Source organism: Sorghum bicolor, chromosome 3, assembly GCF_000003195.3.
Source record: "Sorghum bicolor cultivar BTx623 chromosome 3, Sorghum_bicolor_NCBIv3, whole genome shotgun sequence".
NCBI classification, from domain to species: domain Eukaryota; kingdom Viridiplantae; phylum Streptophyta; class Magnoliopsida; order Poales; family Poaceae; genus Sorghum; species Sorghum bicolor.
Window position 1 is genome coordinate 49,020,753 of NC_012872.2, and position 27,542 is coordinate 49,048,294.

Consider the following 27,542-nt stretch of genomic DNA (forward strand, 5'->3'; position numbering starts at 1 on the left):
CTGCAGGTTAAACAGGAGCTCTCGAAAAGCGTGCAACTTCAACTACATCAAGGCAACAGTTCTATTTGGTCAGCCCCCTGGTGTGACATCTGGAAATCCATCCACGACCACCTGCTCATTCCAGTCACAACTTTGCCTCTTCCCTGCACTGTAAATCAACTCTCAACTCTGGTATCCAGGCACTCGTACTTGGAACATACCTCTTCTTAATACCACTTTTGACAATCAAGCTGTCAGCCATATCATAAATACCCCGACGGTTGACAGTACAGACAGTGACATCCTAAGATGGACTCCTGCTAAAGATAGATTAGGAACTGTGAAAGCTATTTATAAACACCTCTCTAATAACAACATTGTGCAGATTCCTGCTACAGGTACAAGAAGCATCACTCCACAGGCTAATACAATTCTATGCAGGGTCTGGAAATGCAAAAGTATCCCTCCTATCATTAAAACCTTCACCTGGAGACTCATAAGAAGAGCCTTAGCCACAGCTGACAGGGCAACCAGATTTTCATCCCCAGCTAACAATACATGTGACAGATGCAACATGATTGAAAATGACTACCATCTGTTCTTCCAATGTACCCTCCCTCGTCAGGTATGGCTCACATCCAACCCTTCCATCAATACTGCTAATCTCCCCTCTGAAATTGATGGTGTCCAATCAACGCTAACCCTTATAGTTACAGATTCCACTCCTGAAGCTTTATTATGCAAAATTCTTTATACTCTTTGGTTTATTTGGAAAGCCAGAAATGATTACCACTTCAACAGGAAGGATTGGACAGCCCCTCAAATTCATCAAGCCATCCGAGCCTACATGACCCAAAATGAACAAAACCCACCCCAGACATCATCTCAGTTTACTCAAAATCCAGGTAATCAACTTTCAATTTTGCAGGCTCACCTCCAACAACCAACAATGCACTTCTGCCCCTACCCAGCAAGCCTCCAAGGCTCAAGATGTTATGTTGATGCCGCAATAACCCCTGATGAACAGAACATAAATACTAACATTGTAGGTCTAGGCATCTTTATCCTAAATTTTCAGGTTCAGCCGCTTCAAGCCATCTATGTCAAAGCACAACTTCAGAGTTGCCACTCCGTTCTCATGGGTGAAGCTGCAGCCCTAGCTCTTGGAGCATCTATTGTCCAGGCTCTTCAAATTCCATATTGCAATTTTCTTTCAGATTCCCAGCAACTGGTGCATTTCCTCAACAGAACCCGCCCCAGTGGAGAATCAAACCGTTTACACAGGTTTTCACCAATACTGCGGCCACAATACAAACTCAGCTCTTCAAGATCAACAGAAATCAAAATACAACAGCTGATACTTTAGCAAAACAGGCCCGAAGCTCCATGCTTACATTTCAAAACTGTGATTGTACCAGGTCTCTATGTGGCCCCATTTGTACTTTGTTTCAGGCTTTACTCCAAGTAGAGCTCAACTCTGTATCCATCTTAGCAGCTTCTTGCTGCGGGTAATAAATTTTATTGCAATTATAAAAAAAAAGACCTGTTGACAAAAAAAACAAAACAAAAAAAAACTCAGACGCCTTGATTTTAGTCAAAGACGAATGCTTTGAGCCAGTGAGCCTCGCGTCCATGGTATGCGCGGGAACCTCCCGTTCCTCGCCGCGGCGGCCGCCGGTGGGTCCAGTAATGGCGCCGCCCTCCCTCTGTCCCTCTCGCACACGAAGCAGCTCCACGCGCGCCTCATGGTCGCCTCCCCCTCCTCCGCTTCTGGCCCTGCCGACCTCCGCCTCTTAGTGCTCCGCTCTTATGCCGCCCGCGGAGACTTCTCCTCCGCCCGCCGCTTGCTGGACGAGGCTCCCCACCCAGTCTCGCCGCTCCTCTACAACGCCCTAATCCGCGCCCACGCCCGCCGCCTCGACCTCCCCGCCGCGCTCGCGCTCTTCGCTCGCATGCGCCGCTCCGCCACACCGCCCGACGCTCACACCTTCGCCTGCGTCCTCCGTGCCTGCGCCGAATCCTCACGCCCGGACGCCGTCAAGGTCGTCCACGGTATCGCCACATCATGTGGTATGTGCTCCCGACCGATTGTCCTCAGCGCGCTTGTGAGTGGGTACGCAAAGGTTGGCCTCGTGGACAATGCTCGCAGCGTGTTCGATGGATTGTGCGAGCCGGACTTGGTCCTTTGGAACTCCATGATGTCTGCATACGGTTACCAAGGAATGTGGTATGATGGTCTCCAGATGTTTTCCTTGATGCGGAGAGCTGGGGAGCAGCCGGATGGGTATTCAATGGTTGGCTTAATCTCATGCTTCTGGAATCCGGAAATACTTGCATTCGGTCAAGCAGTCCATGGAATGTGTGTCAAGGGGGGCTATGACTCCGGACACCATGTGAGAAGCACACTTGTGTCGATGTACATGAGGTGTGGGTGTATGGAATCTGGCCAAAGCTTGTTTGGTAGCTTGCCTGATGCAGATTTGATTACCTGGTCGTCGTTGATTACTGGGCTAATGCAAACTGGCAAGTATGAGGAGTCATTTGATTTGTTCCGGAAATTGTGTTTTACTGGTAGGAGGCCCGACAGCATATTGATTGCTAGTGTTCTCTCTGTATGTGCTTCTACAGCTTCTGTTAGTTGTACCAGGGAGGTCCATTGTTATGCACTCAGGCTTGGAGCAGATATGGACATAAGAGTCTCTTCTTCACTAATGGATGCTTATGCAAAATGTGGTTTCACTGAGCTTGGATACTTGGTGTTCCACCAATTACCTGATAAGAACTCAGTCATGTACAACACAGTCATATCAAACCTTGGATCTCACGGGTTTGCAACTAAGGCTATTGAAGTCCTAGATGAGATGGTTAATGATAAGCTCAGGCCTGATAGTGCTACCTTCTCTGCTTTACTTGCTGCTTGTTGTCATGTGGGACACTTGGAGGAGGGATGGAAGTTGTTCAGGAGAATGAGGGATGAGTTCAAGATAGTTGTTGAAGTGGAGCACTATGTGTACATGGTGAGGCTTCTTGCAACATTTGGCCAGCTGAAGGAGGCATATGATCTTATACAGACAATGCAAATACAACCAGATTGTGGTGTATGGGGTGCATTGCTTTGGGGTTGTTGTGTCCATCGTGATTCTAGCCTCGGCAGGATTGTTGCTGAAAAGCTCTTTGAACTCAATTCAGAGAAAGCTGCTTACAGGGTTATGCTCTCAAACTTGTATGCCTCACAAGAGATGTGGTGGGATGCTGAGGAGGTTAGGGATGAGTTATCGAAAGAAAATATGTACAAGAACACAGGGATGAGTTGGGTTGGCAAAGTAAAGAAATGATGATTGGCATCTGTCATTGTAAAGCATGTCATATATCAAGTACATGTTATGAACTCTGGCCCCGTTTAGTTCCCAAAAATTTTCTTGGAGCATTAAATATAGATAAAAAATAATTAATTACACACTTTACATGTAATTTGCAAGACATATCTTTTGAGCCTATGATTGGACACTAATTACTAAACAAAATGAAAATGGTACAGTAGCTAAATACAAAAATTTTCGCGAACTAAACAAGTCCTCTATATTGTTATATTCTGGTAGAGACGAAATCTTCTGAAACTCCGTCAAACATGTACTTATTCAGCTTTATCTTAATCAGTTCTGTACTCTGTTTTTCCTTATAATCATGGAAGGTTCATTTGCATACATGAAATTGGTTACATTTTAATTATGTGGGATAACCTAAAATTCATAGAACTAATTACCGTAAACACTCCTGTGGCTGCATTTCCTTGCACCTCGAAATGCTAGTTACTTGAGAAATCTGCTGCCTATTTTCTGATATGGTAGTCTTAAATGAAGATCACTATTCACTAGTGCCAATAAGTTTGTAATTGTAATGTTTAATACATTCCAATCCCATGTTTGTTTTGCAGTTTGACCCACCACTTCCTTCTCTGACAATACCAACCATTTCTGTTAGTGTTGAATTTAGCAGTTTCCTAGTATTTTATTCATGCCGCCTATATTCTTTTCAGGTTTTAAAAAAATACTGAACATGCTTAGGGTTAGGGCCTGATGGAGTAGGGGAGGCATTTATATTCAAATCCTAGGGCTTCATTTAAATTGGAACAAAATCCTAAAACTTCCTGAACAAATGACCCTCATCCAAACAGCTGTGAAAGTTAAGGTAGACTACCGTTAAATTCTGTTTGTGTCCTGCACTGAGTTCACTCATTTTTACAATCTTTAGGCCTTGTTTAGTTCTGAAAAAATTTTGGTTTTGGATACTGTAGCACTTTTATTTTTATTTGGCAATTTTTGGTTTTGGGTTCTGAAATTTTTTTTATTTGGCAATCATGGACTAACTAGTCTTAAAAGATTCATGGCACGATTTACAGGCACACTGTACAATTAGTTTTTGTTTTCATCTATATTTAATGCTTCATATATGTGCTGCAAGATTCGATGTGACGGACAATCTTGAAAAGTTTTTGGTTTTCGGGGTGAACTAAACAAGACCTTAAGGAAAGAGTGAAAGATAACTGGATAATAAATTTCAAATGATACCCTTAGATGTACATCCTCTACCATTTCGAGAGTGCTGTCACATATATGTTCAGATGATAGGGTTTTTTTTTGGCTTAGAAAATGTAAAGGTGCATTTAGATGTCCATTTTGTCTTTTTTTCCCCCTCGAACGATGTAGCTGCGTGTCGGTTCATTAACATAGGAGAAAACAAAAGGTAAAAACAAGGGAGAGGCATGAGGCACGCTCCAGAAACACATCCTCTAACGTACCACGCCCGCACCAAATACAAGGCAGGGAAACGCCGAGCCTATCCAACTGTGTGGAGAAAATGGTATGTTGGTAAAACTACGGCCTTGTTTAGTTCGCAAAAATTTTCAAGATTCCTCGTAACATGAATCTTTAGTCATATGCATGGAGCATTAAATATAGACGAAAATAAAAACTAATTACACAGTTTACTTGTAATTTGTGAGATGAATCTTTTGAGCTTAGTTACTCTGTAATTGGACAATGTTTGTCAAATAAAAACGAAAGTGCTACAGTAGCCAAAAACTAAATTTTTTGCCAACTAAACCAGGCCTATGTTTGCCACTATGTTAGTGTCTCTTGGAAATAAAACATTTTCGTTCTAAAAAACAACTATTTCAAAACTCCTAATTTAACCTTACCTGATTGTTTGTGTCTAATTGTGATATTAATTATATATTTTGGACTTTTTTTGTACAAAATCAGAAAAGCAGCGGACATAATCCGCTTCAGACAATCTAAGCCCCTCGATCAAAGATCCAACAAACAAAATTATTTGAAGTGATGTGGATGATGCTCCAAGGGGATAAATCAGCCGGATTATGCAGGGGGACTTAGAGAAGTGAGGTTTGGGGTGGGGGTTGGAGACGAGCCAACTTGGGATGCAATCATCCTTCGTGGGCTTTTGTAAGCCTTGCTAAGGCCCATGCGGCAGCTTTCTCATGAGGCCCATGGGGTAGCTTTTTCTAGTCTCCGCCGCCCTTCAGGTCGCCACCTATCAAGATGAAAATAGAACGGAAATATCCCGAATTAAACCGCATCGTTCCCTATATTTAATCTGATCGAATTCGTATTTTCTTATCCGACTTTACCGTTTTCATTTTTGTATTTTAGATGTTTCATATTTTAAATGTAAAAGTAGAAAACGGTTTAGACATTTTTCGACCGTTTTCTACTTTTCTATTTTTAATTTGAAATATTTTGAATTCAAAATTTGGTTTTTAAACCAAATTTAGCTAACTGCAACGGTCACACAGCCCAATTATAGGCTACTCAACATGCGATTGTGTTCTTTCTACTGGTGGCCAGCTGCACACTCTTTTATAGACGACACCCAGTCTCATCGTCTCCTTTGACCTCACGAGGTGTTGTCCTCTCAGTTCGACTTCATATTTTAATAACATTTAATTTTAGTTTAGATTCTAAAATAGTATACTAATTGCTATATCTTATTTTAATTCCTATTATCCTGCTAGCTATTAATGGCTTTTTCTAGACTTATATTTATGTGTAGACTATTGTATTAAATACCTAAGACCAAAGATTATGTACTTTTTAATTATTATATGCACTTAAAATTGATTGTGCATGTACTTAGTTATGCACTTGGTACTGCAGGTCGGTATTTCATATCGAGTTTTCGTATATCGACCGTGTTCGACATAACCGCTCGAGTTAGTTCGTTTTTGGAATTTTTAATATTTCATAAGTTCGCGTTCGTGTCCAACTTTATCATTTTTGTTTTTGTTTTCATATTTTAAATGTAAAAATATAAAATAATTTAGGAGTTTTTCAACAGTTTTCATACTTGCCCACCCGAAGGCTTGGCTCCATACGCCTCCTGCAAGAGGCTCCGCCAGTGGCCTCCGGACCCTCCGAATGCTTAATTCCACCCCCATCTTCTTGGCGCAAAGCCTGCCTCTGCCTGTTTCCTGAAATCATGAAGCTGATCGCACAAACTTTGCTTCACGTTAGATGGGGAACCGGAGACCGAGCCATTGCGCTCCAACACTGAACCTTGCAAAAACTGCCAAATGTTGGAAGCCAAAGAGGCCTGCACGTAGCTGGCCAATTTGTTTAGTTTTGGACATGAGTTGGTGGACGATGTAATATGCTTTAATACTCTATGATGTCATTTTCTATGCTCCAACCAGTGCAAAGCTTCAGAGAAGCGGATTTAACAAGAAACAACAGTGGCAGGCGTGCAATAGCTGGCCATGCCAGGCAATTGACATCTCAGGCACCCAAGGTACTGTACAAGCACTAGAATCCAATGTTTGTACTATGAAATAAACCTCCGCTGTAACCAAACTTCATTTGCCTCTCTGCTTGCTCACCATGGCTAAACATGGTTTCCTGTTCTTCCTCACCTTGTTTCTGCAGCACCACTATACAAGCGCCTCTTCAATTGATCAGCAACAAAGCCGCCTAGCATCAACTTCGGAATGGCAACCCTTGCATTGCGATGCTGTGTCCATCAACCCTTCATGCGGCTCATTCCTTTATGTCACTCCTCAAGGGCGTAGCCTGTCAGAGATTGTCTCTGTATTCAACGGTAATGCATCTCTCATCCAGACTATCAATCGGCTCTCTGGTTCACAGGACCTGTTGATGGGCGTGGCATGCAAGTGTCAGGCTATCAGCAACACCACGACTGCTTTTTTTCATGACACTCAATATAAAGTGGAGCCGGATGACACACCTGGCGAAGTGAAGAGTAATACCTTCAGCGGGCTTGCAATGAATGTTGGTGATGGTTCGGAATTGACACCTGGGAATACAATTACGGTTCACCTCCCATGCGGGTGTTCCTCAACAGCATCAGAGGGAATATTGTCTTATTCAGTGCAGGAGGAAGATACCCTGCTTACTATTGCAAACTTGTTCCATTCAAGTCCACAAGATATCTTGAATTTGAATCCGAGTGTGACAAATCCTGATTTCATTAAACCAGGATGGATCTTATTTATTCCAATGGGAGTTGCTGGTCCTTCTAAGAAAAGTGAGTCACAACTAAATATTTTCGTATTTTCTTTATTCTAAATTACTCAAAATTTATGCATAAGGTTTGTGCTACAATATATTTTTATGATTGATGTTTAATGTTTAGTAACACAAGATGCAGATGCTTCTTGCGATCCAAATGTGTTTGAAATTGATTTTTTGTTTCTTGTGCTCTTCAGTGGTATTCAATTAAATCATACATGCTATTTTCTGCTCCCATTAAGCTGATCTTTTTTTTTCTGTTGTTTGTTTGATCCTTTTTAGGTGTTGGTAGTATGACAATCATAATATCAGCATCCATATCTGCTGCAATATTGTTCTTCTGCGTCTTCACTGTCATTCTTCGCCTGAGAAGGAGGTCTTCTCAGCACACTGTTGAAGCACCTGAAATAAAAATGGAGAGAGCTCCCAGCAACACCAGCATCGCTGCTCTGGAGAGCCGTTACTTTCCATCCATGAGAATTAATGGTATTCTCATGTGATACATGTTTCTGCTTCTAAATTTTTAGCTAAATATAACGTATCTTATCTTATTACTCTGAATTGAGTGGTTGCAGATATTGACCCATTCCAAACAGAGAGGCCTGTCATTTTTAGTTTGAAAGTAATTGGAGATGCTACGGCTAATTTCGATGAGAAAAGAAAGATCGGCGAGGGAGGATATGGCAGTGTTTACCTTGGTTTCATAGGAGCACATGTAAGATATCTCTGTATTGTCTCATGTAGAATCATGAAAATATCCTTATGTGTTACTTTGCTCATAGGAAATTGCGATCAAGAAGATGAAAGCAAGCAAATCGAAGGAATTCTTTGCTGAGTTGAAAGCTCTGTGCAAAGTACATCACATTAACGTGGTATGCACTTAATTCCTAAAATCCAACAGGAAGTGGATATCTTTGTATTGGTTCTTTGCTTGTCAACACAGACTTTCCTAAGGTGTTCAATTACAAATAGGTTGAGTTGATTGGTTATGCTGCTGGGGATGATCACCTGTACCTTGTGTATGAATATGTCCAGAATGGATCACTTAGTGAGCATCTACATGATCCGTTGCTGAAAGGTATGCGATGGAGAAACAACTGTGTAGGTTAAGTTTAATCAGTGCCCCCTCCAGTAAAAATATGTAAACTAATATAATTTTAAAAATTAATATGTCTTCATGATACTAAGTATGTTGTCTTCATAATTTTTTAAGACTATTTATTTATTATTTTATACAAATACATTTAAAAGAAACAGGTATAACATTATTCATTCTTATAAGAAGTTTCTGAAAGCAGAAATTTCCAGTATTACATGAGGCTGTACATGGTGTTGAGTTTTCATATACACTAACTTGCTTCCAAGATAAAATTTTCAGGCCATCAACCTCTTTCATGGACTGCTAGAACACAGATAGCATTGGATGCAGCACGTGGTATTGAGTACATTCATGATCATACTAAGGCCTGTTACGTGCATCGTGACATCAAAACAAGCAATATTCTGCTCGACAATGGATTAAGAGCTAAAGTAAGTCTCTTTTAAACGACCAAATTTCTGTATCTGCTCAGACATGAGCATCTGATTATTCTCTGTTGAACAGGTTGCAGATTTCGGACTAGTGAAGCTTGTTGAGCGTAGTGATGAAGAAGAATGCATGGCAACTCGTTTAGTTGGAACGCCAGGATACCTTCCACCTGAGTTAGTTTTCATTTGAATATGATTTTCAGTCCAACCAGCTGGTACAGCTTCATATGTAGTACTGACTATATGAATTTAATACTGCAGGTCAGTTCTTGAACTTCATATGACTACCAAGTCTGATGTGTATGCATTTGGAGTAGTTCTTGCAGAGCTCATTACAGGACTCCGTGCACTTATCCGGGATAACAAAGAAGTCAACAAGATGAAGTCAATAATCTCAATTGTAAGAGTCCTTGCGAGCACTTACAATGTCTGGTGTGGTTATTTTTTGTGGTTTGCATGCTAACTTTCAGCAAGGTTGTATTAAAAACAAAATCAAGAAATACATCATTCTGTGAACAGATGAGGAAAGTCTTCAAATCAGAAAATCTAGAGAGCTCATTGGAAACAATTATAGATCCTAACTTGAAGGACTGCTATCCCATAGAAGAAGTGTGCAAGGTCAGTGAAAATGCATAATATTGTTCACTTAAAGATCTCAGATAACTGAATCTTGCCTTTCTCTGTTCTATAGATGGCAAATGTTTCAATATGGTGCCTAAGTGAGGATCCATTGAACCGGCCTGAGATGAGGGACATCATGCCAACTCTGTGTCAAATCCATCTCACCTCTATTGAATGGGAAGCATCACTTGGAGGTGATGGCGAAGTATTTAGTGGTGTTTCCTATGGTAGATGAATCAAACAGCATACTTTGGCGTTTAGAAGCAAAACGCACTCCTTTTACTTTTATTTGAAGGAGAATGGTTCTTGCACTGCAGTTTGTGTATTTATTGATTCAATATGATTTTTTGAAGGGTTGCCCTTTTGTATGTGGCTCCCCGTCTGTTCTTAAGGACATTCACATCCATAGTACTCGCAACTACACGTACATACATATATGTAGTTCTTTCTAGATTTAGCTACAACAGTCTGTTGGCAAGATGAAAACTAGAGGGAAATCATCAATGATCCGAATGATGAATTATTGTAAAGTTGTACTGTTGAATGTAAGACTACCAACTTCACTTGTCATGTCCACCAGACCACCACACATGTCAGTACGAAAGATGAGATTGTATTTAGAAGCAGTAGAAATGAAGATTGTTTGCAAACTGATCATAGATCAATTGGTTAGGTTTCTTGGTGGAACCAGCCCACCTAGGTTCAAATTCTTCATTTGTCACATGTGCTCACATTTTTCTGGATTTTTTCTAACGGCGCTACGTTTTCAATGGTAGGCGATGTCTCCATGGACAGCGAGGCTTCGTGAATCTCAAGATCTACTGGCTCAGTTATTCGAAGGTGGTTATAGGGATAGGGTTAGTTAGTCTATACTTTAAAAAAAACTGTTATGCCTAGTATTTTTTTGGATGTTGTACAAATTGGATTTTTTGGGACGTTGTACAAATTGGATTGATCGTCCGTTTGGCATAGCAACTAGCAACACAAAGTCTTTTAGGTCCTGTAACGAACAAGACGAGAATATGAATTTTTTTGAGACGCTGTATAGATTGGATTGACCGTCTGTAGCAACTAGCAACGGGAATGTTGTACAAATTGGATTGATCGTTCATTTAGTGTAGCAACTAGCAACACGAAGTCTTTCTATAATGAACAAGATGATAATGTGATTTTTTATTGGGATGCTATACATATTGGATTGATCGTCCATTTGGTGTAGCAACTAGCAACACGAAGTCTTTTAGGTTCATGTAACGAACAAGACGAGAATTTAATGGATTGATCGTCTCCTTAGTGTAGCAAATAGCAACACGAAGTCTTTTATTGTAACGAACAAGACAAGAACGTGATTTTTTTTGGATGCTGTACAAATTGGATTGATCGTCCTTTTGGTGTAGCAACTAGCAACATGAAGTCTTTGAGGTTGAACAATACGTATGTGAAGTCTGCTACAGTTCCTCTGTATCTTGACCACTCTCTTGCTTTGTGTGCATCTATAAATTTCACCTGTCAGTGTGTATTAAAACTTGTATAAGCGCAATATCATCAAGGATGCAGGCCGGCTGATCACACCAGTTGTCTGTTTCTATTTCAAAGCTACACAGAATGAATTTCCTGTCCACGCACGGGCAACAGGACAATGTCGACACTTGTTGTATTCGAAAATGGTCCACCATGTAATGTTGAACTTGTTATCTTGCGCCATTTGGCTCTAAATCCATGCAGACTTATTCAACTTTTGCCGCCTAGTTGTTATGCACTTATGCATCTAGAAAATGTCCTGCACCATGGCCGGCTGCTGCCGGCATATCTACATTTATGAATACCAAGTCTAATGTGTATGTTTGAATCGTTCATGAATCCAAAAGTCCAAACTGATTATTTCACAACCGGGAATTGCATTCAACTTCAATTCAACATTTCAGTTTGGACACTGAGTCAAGTTGAGAGGAACCTTATTCATACAAAAGATCTGGGAGGGATAAGTAAGTGGTTGTAAGAAGAAAACAAGACTCTGTGGCACAAGTACTTAGTTCATCCCCATTAAATATTTCTTTTCGCTGAAATTTGTTTGGTGCAAACCTAAGGGATTGGCATAGAATTGTCAATTTTGTACAAAAATTGAACTTACATGAAGAAAGGGATATTTTTGTCTGGGTGTTACATTTATCTGGAAGCTTCTCTGTAAAATCCATATACGCTGCGTTAATTAACAATGTGATTAGAGTCTCACAAGATATTTGGCAAATTAAAGTTCCCACAAAAATAATTTTTTTTTGTGGTATCTAAAAAAGGTGTGAAATTAACTAAGGATAACCTTGTTAGAAGACACTAGATTGGTGACACGACATGTGCCTTGTGTCACCTTCCAGAAACCATTCAATATCTTTTTTTGGATTGTTTTTATGCTAAATTTCTGTGGCGAGCGAACATATGTTGTTTGGCATATCTCCCCCTTAAGTTTATCTGACCTTTTTAATAGATGGTCCAAAAGAGGTAATAAAAACCTAAACTCATTGTTATTGACAGCAGCAGCGGCGCTTAGCTGGACTTTATGGTTAAGAAGAAACGAGGTGATTTTTGATAAAAAGTAGACCAAAATCTTTTTTGCAGGTTCTTTCAGGGAAACTTATTGGCTTCGACAGTGGGCACAGTTGCAGCGGTGTGAGGCTCTACGGAATGGGCTGATTTCAACGGAGCAGTATCTTGAAACGTCAGCTTTGAAGTTCTTCAATTCCAATGGATGGCTGTCAACTAGATCTATTGCCTCTTCTTAGTCAGTTTTATTCTGGTTTTTTTATTTTAAGTTGGACATTCTTTAGCGGCATATTAGCCGGTGGACTAAACTTTGATAGATGAAGCCGGATATAAAATATCCTTTATCTAAAAAAAGTAAGTGGTTGACAAATAGTTTTTGTACAAACTTATAAAAATATGTTAGTAACTACTCACTCCGGTTCCAAATATAAAACATTTTGCATAGGAAAAACTATGTATTTAGAAAAGTCTAAAATACCTTATAATTTAGAATGAAGAGAGTAGATATTTACTTGGCTTTTGATGATATACCCTGGAGACAATCGTTAGTAATTCGTATGCAAAATGTTTTATACACTGGATTGATTGTAGGCTTGCATTTTTGTTGTAGTAACACGAAGTAAATCCAGTTTCCTAACGAACATGATCAAGACCATGAACTCTATACTACAATTTTTCTATATTTTGAACATTATATATCTTGCTATATATGGATTTAGATAACTTGAAAATTAAAGTCGCATGAACCAAGGCATTTTTTCCAAAAAGAATGTGACAGCCTAATAGGAAGGGTCTTCCCTTTCCAAATATACCTGAAGGTGGGGCCACCCTCATTGGTGGTGAGGGCATTGTAAGTGCTTTTAACTGAAAATTTGCCTTTATTCCAGCACACATAAAGGGCACAAAAGAGCATCATGCATGATCTTGTCCTAGTTATCTTTTGAATCATCAACTAACCAGTGATAGAAAGTGATCTGAACCTCACCCTTTATCAATTGGTGAACACAAAAGTTTTTCTGCTCAGAGTTTGTAAAGGTCAGGAAACAGCACACAAAGAGCCAACTATCCTACCATAAAAGTGTTTTTTGACCATCATTGACTGAGATACATCTACCTACCATGCAAGTAAATATCCCTAACTTTCAACAAATCAGCCCACATAGGAGAACCTGACTATCTATGTTTCACAATACAGAGCCCCCTTGAGGTATCTGAAATTAATAACCTCTTGCCATATTCCAGATTCAGTTTAAGGTTTCCACCACCACTTACATAATAAACTAATGCTCATCGTCTTGATCATTGGCGGACCTAGAGACTTTCTAGAGCCCGGGCGAAATATGACCATTGATAAGTGATAACAAGTTATATAAACATATTTCTACAAACAAAAAAAAAATAGCACAGCCCCCTCAGTGCAATGGCTGCCCATTTATGAGTTGGGCTGCCTCCTGTACCTGATGATCTGCTGTTGCTACACAAACCTGTGTATTTCTTTGCTTGGCTAGTATTCGTACAAGCTCAGCATGATAGCGTATCCACCCAAGCGCAGCGTGGCAGCCCAGGCAGGCGCCTAGGGTCGCCGGGCCCTGGGTCCGCCTATGGTCTTGATGTCCTTAATGCCTAGATCCCGTTTCTTTTTACTTTTGCACACCTTAATCCATTTGACAAGGAGATATTTTCTTTTAGTTTTACTCCCCTGACAAAAGAACGACCTTCTGACTTTATCTAACTCCTTAATCACAGTTTTAGGGAGTAGATATATTGACATATGATCAATGGGTGAGTTGTTTAAGCAGGAAGTAATCAGGGTTGATCTACCAGCAATAGATATGTTACTATCCTACCATACATCGAGCCTTTTTTTCATTTTTCTCCAGGAGAGGAAGCCAGTTAACCAAGTGAAGTCTACTGGGGCTGGTACCCCAAAGTATTTTATAGGGAAATTCCAACATGACAATTAAACTTTTTTCTGCATATACTTGAGCCAAGTTGTCATCATCATTAAGCGCCACAACTTCACTTTTGTCAAAATTTATTTTGAGGCCAGCCATCATTTCATACAGATATAAAAGGAGTTCTATATTTCTAGCACCTTCAACATCATGTTTCAAGCATATGATTGTGTCATCAGGATATTGGAGGATGGCCACTCTATTAGGGATGATATGAGATATCAAACCAGAAAACAAACTATTCTGTTGGGCATTATGAATCATCCTAGTCAAACAATCTGCCACAAAATTGAAAAAGATTGGAGAGAGGGGGTCTTCCTGCCTCACTCCTTTTAGCCTTTGATTTAAGGGCCTGTTATGTTGTTTAATTTAACACTAACAATGCCCCCTGAGACTACTTGTTTGATCCAATTGCACCACAAATCACAAAAGCCTCTTGCCTTAAGATAGGTGAATAAAAACATAGAAGAAACGGCATATGTTGGAAGAAGACTACATAACTTTACAGTTTCTCTCAATTCCAGAAACTACAAAATACAAACCAGCCTCAAATTAAACTTGTGTTGCCTCTGCTGGAGCAGGCGCCATTTGTTGCTTGTTGGCATCTACTTGCACTTGCTCAGACCTCTTGGCCCAAAGGACACTATACAGACCACCAACCATGATTATTCCACCTAAGATACTGCAGGGGATATGAGGAATTCCGGGTTACAATGTAAATTGTAAATCATGACCATCGTTTAAAGAAAATTGAGGGTAACAAGGAGCTGCTAGTAAGCAGAAGACAAACACACACCTTCCCAGGGTAACTGCTTCTCCGAGAAACAAAGACAGAATAATTGTGACAAGCAAGGTTATTGGCATTGTCATGGCCAAGAAAACAGGCCCGCTCTTTTCAATGACCCATACTTGCATATAATACGCAACTCCTGAAACAAATATTCCCTGAGACAAGAATCATTGTTCAGAAGTTTGAGACACGCCAGCATCACATTCACATTGGTCGTGCTCTACTTACCACAGGTCATTGGGGATGTGTTTGGTAATAAGACATTGATGGCTAGAGAAACGCAGCAATACAAGTTTAGAATGTAACAACACGAAGAAAACATACTATTCCTTAAAAAAAAAGAAAACATACTAATATCACTAGAATAGAATGTGCTTGAATGAAGACTTATAAAGGAATAAAGCTAATAATACTATGGCTTTAATTTTATCTTGACCTATCAGGTTTCCTGTGGTTTGACCTGACCGGTGGTTTGCCCTGCACACAGTACAAAATTCTGGTCAGGAATCACAACTATTTGCGGGCTGAGGTAGCAATTCCTTTTAGATCTGTGTGGATAGAACTGTTTTGGACTTGTTGGATGCACTCTTATCCACCTCAATTCATGTAATAGATTGAGGTGGTCAATACGAGTGCATCTAAAAAAGCTTATTACGTGAAATCCTCACAGTCCAAAGTCCAAACAGTGCATTAGCTTAGGAGAAGCTGTGAAGCTCGGTTTGAAATGAGCTGAGTTTAGCATAGTACTACCTACCATTACCTTTGTCCCATTTGGGTCAACAGGGATAAAACTTTGTCTTGAAACTTTCTTAGTTTATTGTACAATATGTTATATATCATTAATTTTTACATCTTCATGCGACGCCTTGGAAATATGACAAGTTCAGAACTAGGTATTCGTCTGTTGCTACCCAAAAGAAAAAAGACACTTGTAAGACAATCTGAAGAGATATTGAACTTACAGAGTACAATACAGCAAAAAGACGTATGTCCAGCGCTAGCTTCCATTTTGAAAAATCCCTCTCGGCCGCTAGGGCGATGAAGAAACACTGAATTGTTGCAAAAATCATCTGGAGGGTTGTGTTGAGCAGCTTAGATGGATATGCTTCCAGCATAGGCCCCTGAAAAGCAATTACTGTGCAGGTAAATATCATGAGCAAGCAAAGACTGACATTTGATCTGCATCTGCTATGATCACTGAACGAAAGCTCCGGGACACATTCTTACCTGAAGAACTGTCCAAAGAGCCCATGATGTAGTTGATAAAGTCGTCAAGAAAATTCCAAATATCCAAACCCTTTTAGGATGAGCAGTAACCCCAGCATGGGAGTTACTTGTGTGATGAAAAGGGTTATGGTGGATGAACGATCTGAATGCAGGTCCTTGGTAAAATGCAAGTACAATTACACCAGCAATGCTAAACAATACGCCTGAAGCTTTTGCAATCCCATGGAATCTCTTCAAGTTCAAAGTCTCCATCCTACCAAATATAAAATTATGAATATTCCAACTCTTAAAGTTTGTCTGATCGGAAACACAGATCATGACGAACTCGTAAATTTTCCAGATCAATCCCAAAAATCGACCCAAGATATGACAGTTTTAGCACTCTTCTCAAGACTTAATCATCATCCATGCATTTGTGTGACCGTCACTTTATATAATTTGCATATTACACATTTTTCTGAAAAATAAAATTATATCTAAACAGACATTAAGAATTTTTTTTGTTAGAGAGATTCAAGTCCCTTTGTCTTGCTGCTTTGCATGTTACTTTAGTAGGAACAGTACGTGCTGGGACTGCAGGGCTGGTGTGGGTGGGTGATTTCCTAACTTCCTATGGCAGCTACTGTCAAAAGGAATTGAAGTAAAACTCCTACAATATCTTGGCATATGACAACATGAGTCCTTAGGTAGTGGTAATCTAAGAATCAAGATTCATCTTTCTGGATTCAAAATTGTTCTGACTTGATGTCATATAAGCTGGATCTTATAGGAGATTATGGCATTATGCACAAGGCAAACTATAGAAAGCAAGGTACAGCTTGCGCTCTTGCCTTCTTTAGTCCAAAATTAGAATCCTCGAAACCGTATATTATGGATCCAGAATTCCAATCTTATTACAAGGAAATAATGGAAATATATATGAAAATGAAGATGCTCACCGCAAAAGAACAGCCAGAAAGAAAGCCACAGCTGGCAAGAGGTTAAATATTGCAGATGATGATGTTGCTGAAGAATAACTGAGACCAAGGCCATATATGTTGATTGCTCCAGCAATCCTAAAATAAGAAAACAAATATGCAGCTTTGTGTTAGGCAGGAGCCAGAAGTGAACTCACATAAATTTATTGTATCAACTCGATGCAATAATCGTGAATATCCTTCCTTTGTAAAAAAAAAAGGATGCAATTATTAGTGACTGTGTATGTAAGTGTAACAAGGGACACAAACTGAATGATGAAAACTCGCTAAATAGTCTACCATTTACTAACAGAACAATCCATTGAGCTCAAGTAGCGAACTTTTGATAAGTTCTCCACATATCAACATATGTATAACTATAAGTTCAGAAACATAAATCAAACAGAGCATGCATAAGCCAAATCTGTTCATCAGGGCACGCTAATGATATTTTTTTGTTGGTTGTTAATTAATAAATATTTAAGTAGATTCTACGCATTGGTGGCTAAGAAAATTATGGGAGGAATTATCAAATCCTGCACTTCAACCCAGAAAAGAAGAGAAATGGCCACATGACAGAGCTGGGAACGTCACAGCTTCGCACAGAGGAGCAAAGATGTGCACTCAAATGAAGTCATACCATAGGTGCCTGACAGAAGCTTCCAAAACTTAAGATTAAGAAACCTGTGTGGTTAATTGATTCAAAGAATCTACCTATAAAAACGTTGATAACCGTTGGTGTTCCAAATAAATCTCAGGTCATAGCCAATGAAATCAAATAAATAAGAATGACTTCCATTTTCACCTACCCGTATAGTGCATGAAAAAACAATTTCAGAGAGACTTTGAATGACAGCGGCGGAGCAGTTTTCCTGCAAAAATAATTTCAGAGAGACTTTGAATGACAATGTCATGCAAGCAGCTAACTAGCTATTGTAACAATAACAAGCAAGAGTCGTATTGATTGATTGATTGATTGATTGATTACCTTTCAAGCACAAAAGCAATGGGCACCAAGAAGAGAATACCAGTTAGATGCCTGTAGAAAACAAAGACCGACGTGCTCATGCCTTCATCGAAAGCAGCCTTGGTTACTATCTGCATGCCTCCATATATAGCCCTCAGGAGAAATGCAACAACGAAAGCTGCTCTGTTGCCCATTTCTACAGGCCTACAGCGGTCATCTGTTGGGACTCCTGGACATGCATGGTTTTTTTTATATGTAATCGAGCAGGGCAGATTCTGGGAATATAATGCACGAACTTGGGTGAGCTCCTAACTTCCTATGGCAGCTACTTTCACAAGGAGTCTATATATATCCACATATGCTAGAATTCAGTCGCATGAGGTCTCAGGCAATGGGTTTTTGGGGTCCGTCTGTTGTCTTTTGCTGTTGAGCTGACGTAAGCACCCAGATAAGCATGACTGGTGGCCAGCAACGTCGCCTAGCCATTTGTAATAATAATAAAAAAAAAGGGCGCACCTGTATAACAGCTATCCCCATATATATAATCAACGCTGCTTGGTGGGTTCTTTTGCAGTATAGTGCAGCCTCCTTTTGCGTCAGCATACATCAAACTTGATAGGTAAGAAGCGACCCTCTAACAAGATTAACATCAAACTTGATATATACAGGTTGCCCGCGGTTTGATGACTGACGCAAACAAGGAATTCGATATTCAGTCGATTCTGACGCAATGACAGTGTTCCAGTAAAAGGAGCACATTGTGAGGCTCAGAATTTGTTCCAGTTAATTAAATAACTATTAAGGCGTCTACTTTAATTTTTGAAAAAGTACAATCTGCACAAGAACATCCACTAGCCATCACTTTCCAAAGTGACCACGAGAAATGAACGTAAGAAAGGTTGAAGAAGTGGCTACTGTGACTTTGGTTGGCTCAACAACATAGGAGTTAGGAGGGGTTTTTTTTTTTTTGCGAGCATAGGAGTTAGGACACGAGCTGTTTTGTCCAGGTGGTGGTACATGACTTTTGTTCAGCACATATATATCTTTTTTTTTTAAAAGATCCGGTTACCCGGCATTATATAAATAAGGAGGAGACAGAGTTCACAACATAATGCGCGAGTGGCGCCCCCCGTGCAGCAGACTGCTACATGGGGTTAGGAATACAAAAACTAATTACTCCCTAAATTATTAGCAACTAGTAGGGATTTCACGGTCCTTCGTCCAGCACTAATCCACCATGAGCAACCATCTCTGATCACAGTATGCCCCTCCATCATCGACAAACGGCACCAGTCTTCAACTTCCTGGTGCCACGTTCTGATGATAAGATGCATTGATCCAAGGAGCTGCTGCTGCTTCCTCTGCATTTGCATATCTAAGGGACCTCCATCTCTGCTGCTCCAAGCTCAGCTGCAATGGCTGCGAGTGCCCTGGAAAGCGCCTTGTCGTCCAAACAGGTTGCTGCTGTGATGGCCTTGATCGCCTGCTCTGGGAGGTCGTTTCCGTGACTCTGGACATAGGCTTTGATTGCCACATCTGGTGCCGCCGACTTGCCATCGATGAAGGATAGTTCACGCCTTAGCCTGTGCTGGGCACGCTTGGCAACTGGGACCGAGGATTGTTGGGATGCCAGACGCTTGCTGGAGCGGGTGGCAGCAGTAGGAGCTTTACTTCGGGGCGGGGGAGGCGAGTCTGGCCTCGGTAGGATCGGAGCAGAGGCGGGTTTGAACATCCTCGCACAGAAGGCAGCACAAGCATCATCAGGCCCCTCGGCAGTCTCCTCATCCAAAGTGTACTGATCTGTGGTCTCCTGGATAGCATGATCATCCACGTCTGAGACATCCACGGTGCCAAGGGCAGAACCTTTCCCGAAGACGACCTGATCAGGGATGTCAGCCATCAGGCTTTCAGGTCGCCTCTCTGGATCGTCCATCTGCACTTCCGGCCCCACAACCACCTCGCGGGGCTCAGCGGGGCGCCACATAGTGCTGACTGGCCGGCACTCCGGTGGGCGGGGGATGTCGATGTCGCTGTTAGGAGAGGCGCGCTACAATGGTTGGGAAAGTACCATGGTATGCTTTTGCAATGGTTGGAAATTAATATAAGAGGCGAGAAAACGAGCTCATGGCCGGGCATCCAAGTCGAGCTGCCTTATTAGGCAGCACCAAGTACAATACAATATGGTAATAAACAAGAAAAAGACTCATATATATCTACAAGCTGGAATACATATAACAAGCTGGAGTACAAATATTGTAAACAAGTCCGAGTGCATGTGGGCATGATTATGGTAGATACGGACAGTAGAGGAGGAGCGGGGTGTAGTGGTGTACTGCCGTGGCTCACTATCTCCGGGGGGTTATTTTAAGAAGGGCTTTTCTATGGGTGCCATTATAAGTTTCCAACTGCTGAGATAAGTCACTACAGTTCATTGGCATCTTCAGAAAGAATGGATGAGAAAGCACTCTGCATTTTCTGTTTATTCAGACTCATAATGTGTACGGCTTCGATTGTAACCATCCGTAGTGAGATATGTACGTGTAACACTATCCCCACCTCAGCTACTTTGATGCAGCACTTTGGGACATCGATCCTGATTCCGTTCGCCGACACACACAGTCGTCTAGCATCGCTATCGGAGAGCATCAGCCCCACTGCTGAGAGAGGGCGTAAAATCGCGGCTTCATCCTTGCCTGATACCTTTGTATCTGAAAATGAATGGATTAGTATAGTCTAGGTTTGAAACTTTAAGTCAGTGTTCTATCCTGGAATCAGCTAGCTTTCTCGACATTGTCATTGTGGAAAAATGGAAACGGGTTAACAAGTCCTTAGGATGTCGTTTATGTTCACCATGTAGGTGGCATAATTAAGATATGTCTTAGGACTTTAGTACATGACCGAGCATGATGACTTTAAAGGGATGTTTGGTTTGTTGAATGAGATAGACCCATCATTTCATTATATTCGTTTTTTTCCTTTGGATATGATTGTGAATTGAAATGAGTTTATTCATCATTACCATCCTGTTTCTCACAAGCTAATAGTTAACAGTATGTTTGCAAAAAAATAGTTAATACCAGTATAATACTTGGATGGGGAATGACATTATTTTACTAAATTTAGGGAATGAACTCATGATGCACCCCACTTAGAATGGGTTGATTTCCCAACCAAACACTTTATAATTAATAAGTCCATAGAGTACAATACAAGTTGTACTATAAGTCTAGACTTATTATGGCCTTGTTTAGATACATCCAAAAACCCAAAACTTTACAAGATTTTCTGTCACATCGAATCTTACGGCACATGCATGAAGTATTAAATATAGATAAAAAGAATAACTAATTGCACAGTTTACTTGTAAATCACGAGATGAATCTTTTAAGCCTAGTTACTCCATAATTAGATAATGTTTGTCAAATAAAAACGAAATGCTACAGTGTCAAAATCCCAAAACTTTTTGCATCTAAACAAGGCCTATATCTCTAGGATTATTTCTTTGTCCCTAACTACACGTATCTATACTTTAACATTATTCCTTCTGAGTCATATAGCAGGAGTAAAGCGGATGATTACCTTACCATTAGATTTGAAATAATTTGATTTTTTCGTCTTCTCTATTATATAACGTTTTTTATGGATGCCTTGGCACTCACACTCGCCGTGGTCACTGGTTCCGAGTCCACTAACATCTATGAGTGCTGGAACAACCTTTCTTTCCGCAACTTAGAAAAAGTGAGTTCATGATGCATGATGCTGGTGGTGGTGGCTGCTTGCAGAGCATCTGCGACAGTTTGCTAAATCATTTGTCATCCCATAAATTTTAGCAAACCAATGGAAAAAAAAATCCTCTCCAACAGTTTGCTAAACATGTTTGCCAAAAATCTTCACTTGCCATTGCCGGGTGCCGCGCGCGTACTCCTTCGCGCATCGGCCTCCCGCACCGTCCCTCTTCCATCCCACGCACTGTGCGAAATTTCCCCCACGCTATTGTCGGTGTGGTACAGAGCTGCTGCTGATAGCGACAGCTAGCTGCTGCCGTGCTGCTGCTGATAGCGACAGCTGCTGCCGAGCTGCTGCCGTGCTTGGTACAACAAATGATTTAGTGCTTGTTTGTTCAATAAAATAACAGTAAATGACAATAGTATTGAAGCAAATAAATTCAAGCAAATACACTTCATGATCAACACAAAATATGTTTCATAGATGATGGTTCCAAAATAAAATGACAGCAAATAAATTCCAAAATAAAATGACGTACGGAAAAGCGGCGCCAAGCCTTCATGCACGGAGTTAGTTTGATGTAGGGGTAGTTGGGGTGTGGACGTTTTTTTTAATTTGGCAAGCCCAAATGGCAAACTATTGGAGATCATCATTTTTTCATTTGCTAAATCTTTTATCAAGTTACCAAAACTCAAAATATGACAAACAACTTTTAGCTAACTGTTGGAGATGCTCTTACACACTTATTCTGCCTCCTTTAGAGGAACCAACGTGAACTGATCTCTGTATGCATTTGTATGTGCAAGGGGATCTTATATAAATTCATTGCTTTATGATATGGAATTTATGGTTGATGTAGAGTTCTACCATTATATATTAATTAACAGAAGTTAGAAACTAATTATAAGGTTACTAGATAGATATTAGGACTTGTAGTTTATTTCAAATAATCCTTTTGGCAACGCATGAGTACCAAAGTTATACTTACTCAAATAGCTGCAACTCAATTGGTCTTCAGATGTCATATATCGCCTTCACAAAATTTTGAAAAGCTTACTGTTCCTGCTTTTCATGGAAATTATATAGTGTCATCATGTGCCGAAGCATTTACAAAACTGAAGGATACCCTACATGTTGATACGGGACTCTCTCAAAAGTAAAATTGTGGGACTCTCCCAAAAGGAAAACTGTAGAACTCTCCAAAAAAATCATCTGCATATTCTTACATCCATTCTTATTAAATTTGGTTGTATTAAAAGATTGGATGTCACTGGGATGACATATTTATTAGTGACAGATGACATGGATAATTAGTGAAACATGATGTGGATGGCTTGATTGTTGGGACATAACATGTAGTGGAGATTAACTTTATTAGAGATATAGATGCGAACACATGGTTGATGTGTGCCCATGTTTGAGTGTGATGAGTGATTATCAATGAGGTGGTCGGAGTTTTTGTTAAGTGCGCATGAGACCAATTGAGGCACGAGTGAGTGTAGCATGTCTCTTGTCGATCTTGTAATGGGTGTTCAGTGTGAGACGGTCGACGATAATGGAGACTATCGAGCAGGAGTGCGTGTGCGATGGGCCGAGAGCAATGAAGGTTCGACATGAAGGCTTGGATCGAGAGTCAGAGGATGGACAGTGGATGTCTAGCACTTGGACATGTTGATAAAAACGTACATGAGAGGATGGTGATGGATATGGTGTTGATTGAAGTCAAAATAGTGATCAGACCAAGTCAAGGTAGGGGCACGAGCGCTTGGTGATCATCCATTCTTGGATAAGCGGGGCAAGCGTCGACATCATGGAGAAGGCGTAGCGACTATGGTGTGTTTTTCTCCCTGGCTTGGCCCTTAGCTAGACTTGCATAATACAACCTAGGTCTATTTGGTTTCTTGTAAGGCCTACTAGCCAGGCTTCCACAAGCCCAATCTGTACGGCTTGGGTGGCTTCCTAGAAACCTCTGAATTGGTTGTTTCCGTGGAGCTAGGCTTGCCTTATTAGCGTTTGTTTCACTCGGTTCACCTACCGCATCGAGCACTAGGAGTTCATCACCTCCCACCCTAACGCCGCCTAACCTCCAGTCGGCAAGCTCCACCTCCCCCAGCGTTGTCTCAGCTCCCGCCCCGCCTTTCTCCATCCGTCCCCTCCTCTTCCTCCCATCTCGCCTTCCTCCTTCCGCCCTCTTCCTCTTCCTCCTGCCAAGCCTTCCTCCTTCTGTCCCTTTCCTCTTCACATAGTAGGAGTCCTCAAGTAGGAGCCATGGCCAGGGGTCCTTGAGCGGGACCCTAATCCCCCACATCCTCTGCCTTTGATACTACCGGCGCCAACTACCAACCGCAGCTAGCCCCCGACGAGGAGCTGCATCTGGTCAGAGTTTGTTGAGATGCTACTACCACCACCAAGCCCTCCTCTTCCTTGTTGGCCTTCGTCGAGCTCCGACAAAAGGTGATGGAGCTTGACTTGTGGTGTCTTTGCCCCAAAGCGGATGGAGGAATCCTTGCATTGAAGCAAAGCAGTCAAGCTTTGCGGCATCGGTTGGCTGGATCCATCTGTGAGGTGGGTGAGGCAGAGCTCATATACATCATCAACGAGGTAGAGCGCTGCCACCTCCTAGTACTGCAGTGCAAGACCGTTGTCCTTCTTCGTGCGTCGTGCTGCTGCTCCGGCCCTTGCAGTGCTCCTACTCTTTGCCCCTTGCGCTACTCCTCCTCTACGCCCTCGCGATGGTTGCGGCCACGAGCTTTCCTCTCAGGCGTGGTCGCTTTGAGGCTCCGATGACAAGGACAGAGGAGCTCAAGCTGATGCTTCTGGCAGTGATGGGGGAGGTGAAGCGGAGTTGCTTGCTGCGCTCAGAACATGTTTGATGAATTGCTTCTATGAGAGTAAACTTACCTAGGTCTAGATGTGGTGATTCTATTTGAGAAAAGCAAACAACCAAATAGGAACCCGCTATAGCCAACCTCATGTTCGCACACAACCAAACACACGCTAGTTGGCTACCTAGGCTAGGCCTAGGCTGCCCAGGCTAAGTTTGCTAGCTAGGCTCCAAGAAACCAACAAACCAAACACGCTTTATGCGGCTTCAATGGTTTGATAGTTTCAGCCTTAAAACCGTGAGCGCCAAGTTTGTCGGTTTAAGCCTCAAAATCAGGAAGTGGTGGATCAGATCGGCAAACAAGTGGTGACATCACGAAACTTGAAGCAAAGTCGTGAAGGCCTTGGGACCGTTAGATACAGCAGAAAAAATCTAGATAGTTTTTCCCCCTCACGGGCATGTATCTAGTTGTATCTTTTAGGGGTATTTTAGTCTTTCGTCATAAACCTATAATGCTGGATGTGGTTGGTTGGGACAAGTATCTTTGCAACCCTAATTTCATTTTTGCTCTAGGCTAGCCAAGTGCTTAAGGAGAAATGGAGAGAAACAGAGAATTTGAGCACCTCTTGCTCTAATTTCTTCATCTTTTAGAGGAGAACGAAAGAGGAGGCTGGGCCTAGTCTTGTATAGATGAATTCATGGTTGGTTAATAAGTTTAGTTAAGAAATTTGAGTTCATTTGGATCTCCCTCCTGTTTTTTCTTTTCTCCTGCTATTTTTTGTCTTTTTTTTTGAAATATTTGTTCTTCGTTTTATTGTGTGATTCTGGTGTGGATATTTTGAAAAATTTGGTGCTAAGACGTGTGAGGGGATATTCTATTTTGTTGAATTTCCTCACAAGAATTTAGTTCCCAAAATCATCCCTTCCTACTGTTTCTCTAATCTTCTGAACTTCATCTCAAATGCCTTTGGATGTGGTTTTTATTTGAGATGGACTCTTACGTGATTTTTGTAAAGCTGTGTCCGAAATCTCAGCTTGGCCTCGTTTAGTTTCCAAAAAATTTTGCAAAATGTTTCAGATTTTCTATCACATCGAATCTTGCGGTATATGTATGAAGCATTAAATATAGATAAAAAATAATAACTAATTATACAGTTTACCTGTAATTTGTGAGACGAATCTTTTGAGCCTATTAGTCCATGATTGAACAATATTTGTCAAATACAAACGAAAGTACTAGTATTCCTATTTTGCAAATTTTTATAGAAGTAAACAAGGCCGCTTGGATTTAATTCGATCAAGTTTCAGTCTTTTCTCATGGAATCTGTGCTGCAAACAGCGTGCTGTATTACGAACCTCTCATTGGCGGAGCCAGAAAGTTTTAGGAGCCCGAACGATCTTTATTGTGCATAAATATTTATTTATCTAAAAATATATAATATTTTTCTGTAATACAAAGAAAATTTCCCTTTGCGTTGTATGGGCGAACCCGGCCAGCTGCCCAGGGTCGCCGGGCGGTGGCTCCGCCAGTGGAACCTCTTCTTCCCGTGGAGCGAACTGAAATCTGCGCTGTCATCTTCCTGTGCTCATCCCTCCGACTGTGCTTCAGCTGCAGCAGTGCGTGTCGCTTGTCTATTAGTAATGCTGTACCAACATCAGCGCACAGCTTTTTTTGAGTGGCAAGTGCAGCAATAGTCTTTTTAGTGGCAAACTACTTTTTACTTATATCATAAATTAGCATGAATATCCAGATTGTGTATTTATTTGCATAAGTAAGAGTATGTTTGGATGGCGGCTTCCGAACCTCGCCATGCCGCAAGTGCAACCACCAAATCTCTGGCGAGCAAAACGTTTGCAACACTTTTATGAATTCGGCAGCTGTGAACTACTACTCCCTCCAGTCACAAAAACATATCGTTTAGGACAAGATGGCCAAACCTTAAAAACTACAAATATCAATAACTTTTAGGTTACTTAGTTCAGAAACAATGGAAGTTATTTGTGTAGATTTGTATTCTTATATACTCACAAAATCTCATAAATTTGAAATATTTTAAGAATACATTCTAGAAGAACTTAGTGGTCAAAGGTCGTGCAAAGTCCTAAGATGCCCAACGGAGTAGTGCAGCACACCAAAGATGCGCAGTGTCCTAAGCATGTGCAGTGTGCCAAACTTGTGGCACAGCGAGTTGCGGTAATTAACAACACACCCTTAGCAATGTGAACTGTATTTTATTTTATACTTTAAAAGCATGAGTCTTCAACTAATATACTTTGAAGGGAGCATATCCATAAAAAAACAGAGTGCTGGAAGTATGAAAACCCCATAAAAAATCAAATCTATAAGTTTTCAAAAATACTTAAAACTCACTATCATTAATTGATGTCAAATTACCACATCATACAAAATTTCAAGACCAAACCTCATCCATTTTGTGAGGTACAAAAGGGACAAACTGTCAAACACATGCACATATTTTGTCCTTTCGCCCTTCTAAACCCTTGATTTGTCATTTTTGTATCTCTCAAATGATGTGGAGTTTGGACTTGAAATTTTGCATGGTATCATATAATAACCTTATCCGAAAACAGCAAGTGTTTCAGTAATTTTGAAAACTTCTAGATATGTTTTTGGATGGATTTTCAAGTTACCAGTCAGCCAATTGTGGTTTATGAGGTCACTAGCTTGAAGTATCAACAAGTTGACTCTCAAATTGTCAAGTCATTTTATTGAAATAGCAGTAAGATGACAACTGAGTTGTATCTGAGCATAAATTATGTATTCATGTGTGAATTGATCATCATGCACTTACACTGCCAAAGTCAAAATACAGTGCAAACAGCAACCCATTGCCTTCATAATAGAAACATCATAACAACGCAATTTTCAC

At 40.8% G+C, this 27,542-nt stretch overlaps 3 protein-coding genes across 3 annotated transcripts; 2 read left to right on the forward strand and 1 right to left on the reverse strand.

Annotated features, from left to right (window-relative positions):
• On the forward strand, positions 1,551-3,434 carry LOC8075461 (putative pentatricopeptide repeat-containing protein At1g64310). The gene has a single exon (XM_002455720.2). The coding sequence runs from the start codon at positions 1,617-1,619 to the stop codon at positions 3,312-3,314; it is 1,698 nt and encodes a 565-aa protein (XP_002455765.2). The 5' UTR covers positions 1,551-1,616; the 3' UTR covers positions 3,315-3,434.
• Positions 6,873-10,120, forward strand: LOC8075462 (lysM domain receptor-like kinase 3). The gene is made up of 10 exons (XM_021456221.1): positions 6,873-7,290; positions 7,803-8,006; positions 8,096-8,235; positions 8,303-8,392; positions 8,493-8,598; positions 8,899-9,050; positions 9,124-9,221; positions 9,309-9,463; positions 9,577-9,665; positions 9,739-10,120. The coding sequence occupies exons 1-10, from the start codon at positions 6,873-6,875 to the stop codon at positions 9,901-9,903; spliced, it is 1,617 nt and encodes a 538-aa protein (XP_021311896.1). The 3' UTR covers positions 9,904-10,120.
• On the reverse strand, positions 14,500-18,538 carry LOC8075463 (WAT1-related protein At5g64700). The gene is made up of 7 exons (XM_002457937.2): positions 18,123-18,538; positions 17,944-18,006; positions 17,117-17,233; positions 16,179-16,431; positions 15,914-16,072; positions 14,958-15,106; positions 14,500-14,843 (listed from the first exon to the last, which is right to left on the reverse strand). The coding sequence occupies exons 1-7, from the start codon at positions 18,293-18,295 to the stop codon at positions 14,714-14,716; spliced, it is 1,044 nt and encodes a 347-aa protein (XP_002457982.1). The 5' UTR covers positions 18,296-18,538; the 3' UTR covers positions 14,500-14,713.

Coding starts and splice junctions, on each gene's coding strand:
- LOC8075461 (XM_002455720.2), top strand. CDS start 1,617: ATGCGCGGGAACCTCCCGTTCCTCGCCGCGGCGGCCGCCGGTGGGTCC.
- LOC8075462 (XM_021456221.1), top strand. CDS start 6,873: ATGGCTAAACATGGTTTCCTGTTCTTCCTCACCTTGTTTCTGCAGCAC. Junction 8,007..8,095: donor TCCATCCATGAGAATTAATG/GTATTCTCATGT, acceptor GAGTGGTTGCAG/ATATTGACCCATTCCAAACA. Junction 8,599..8,898: donor ACATGATCCGTTGCTGAAAG/GTATGCGATGGA, acceptor TAAAATTTTCAG/GCCATCAACCTCTTTCATGG.
- LOC8075463 (XM_002457937.2), bottom strand. CDS start 18,295: ATGGGCAACAGAGCAGCTTTCGTTGTTGCATTTCTCCTGAGGGCTATA. Junction 16,432..17,116: donor TTTCTGGCTGTTCTTTTGCG/GTGAGCATCTTC, acceptor TATATTTGGTAG/GATGGAGACTTTGAACTTGA. Junction 14,844..14,957: donor GAAGCAGTTACCCTGGGAAG/GTGTGTGTTTGT, acceptor TATCCCCTGCAG/TATCTTAGGTGGAATAATCA.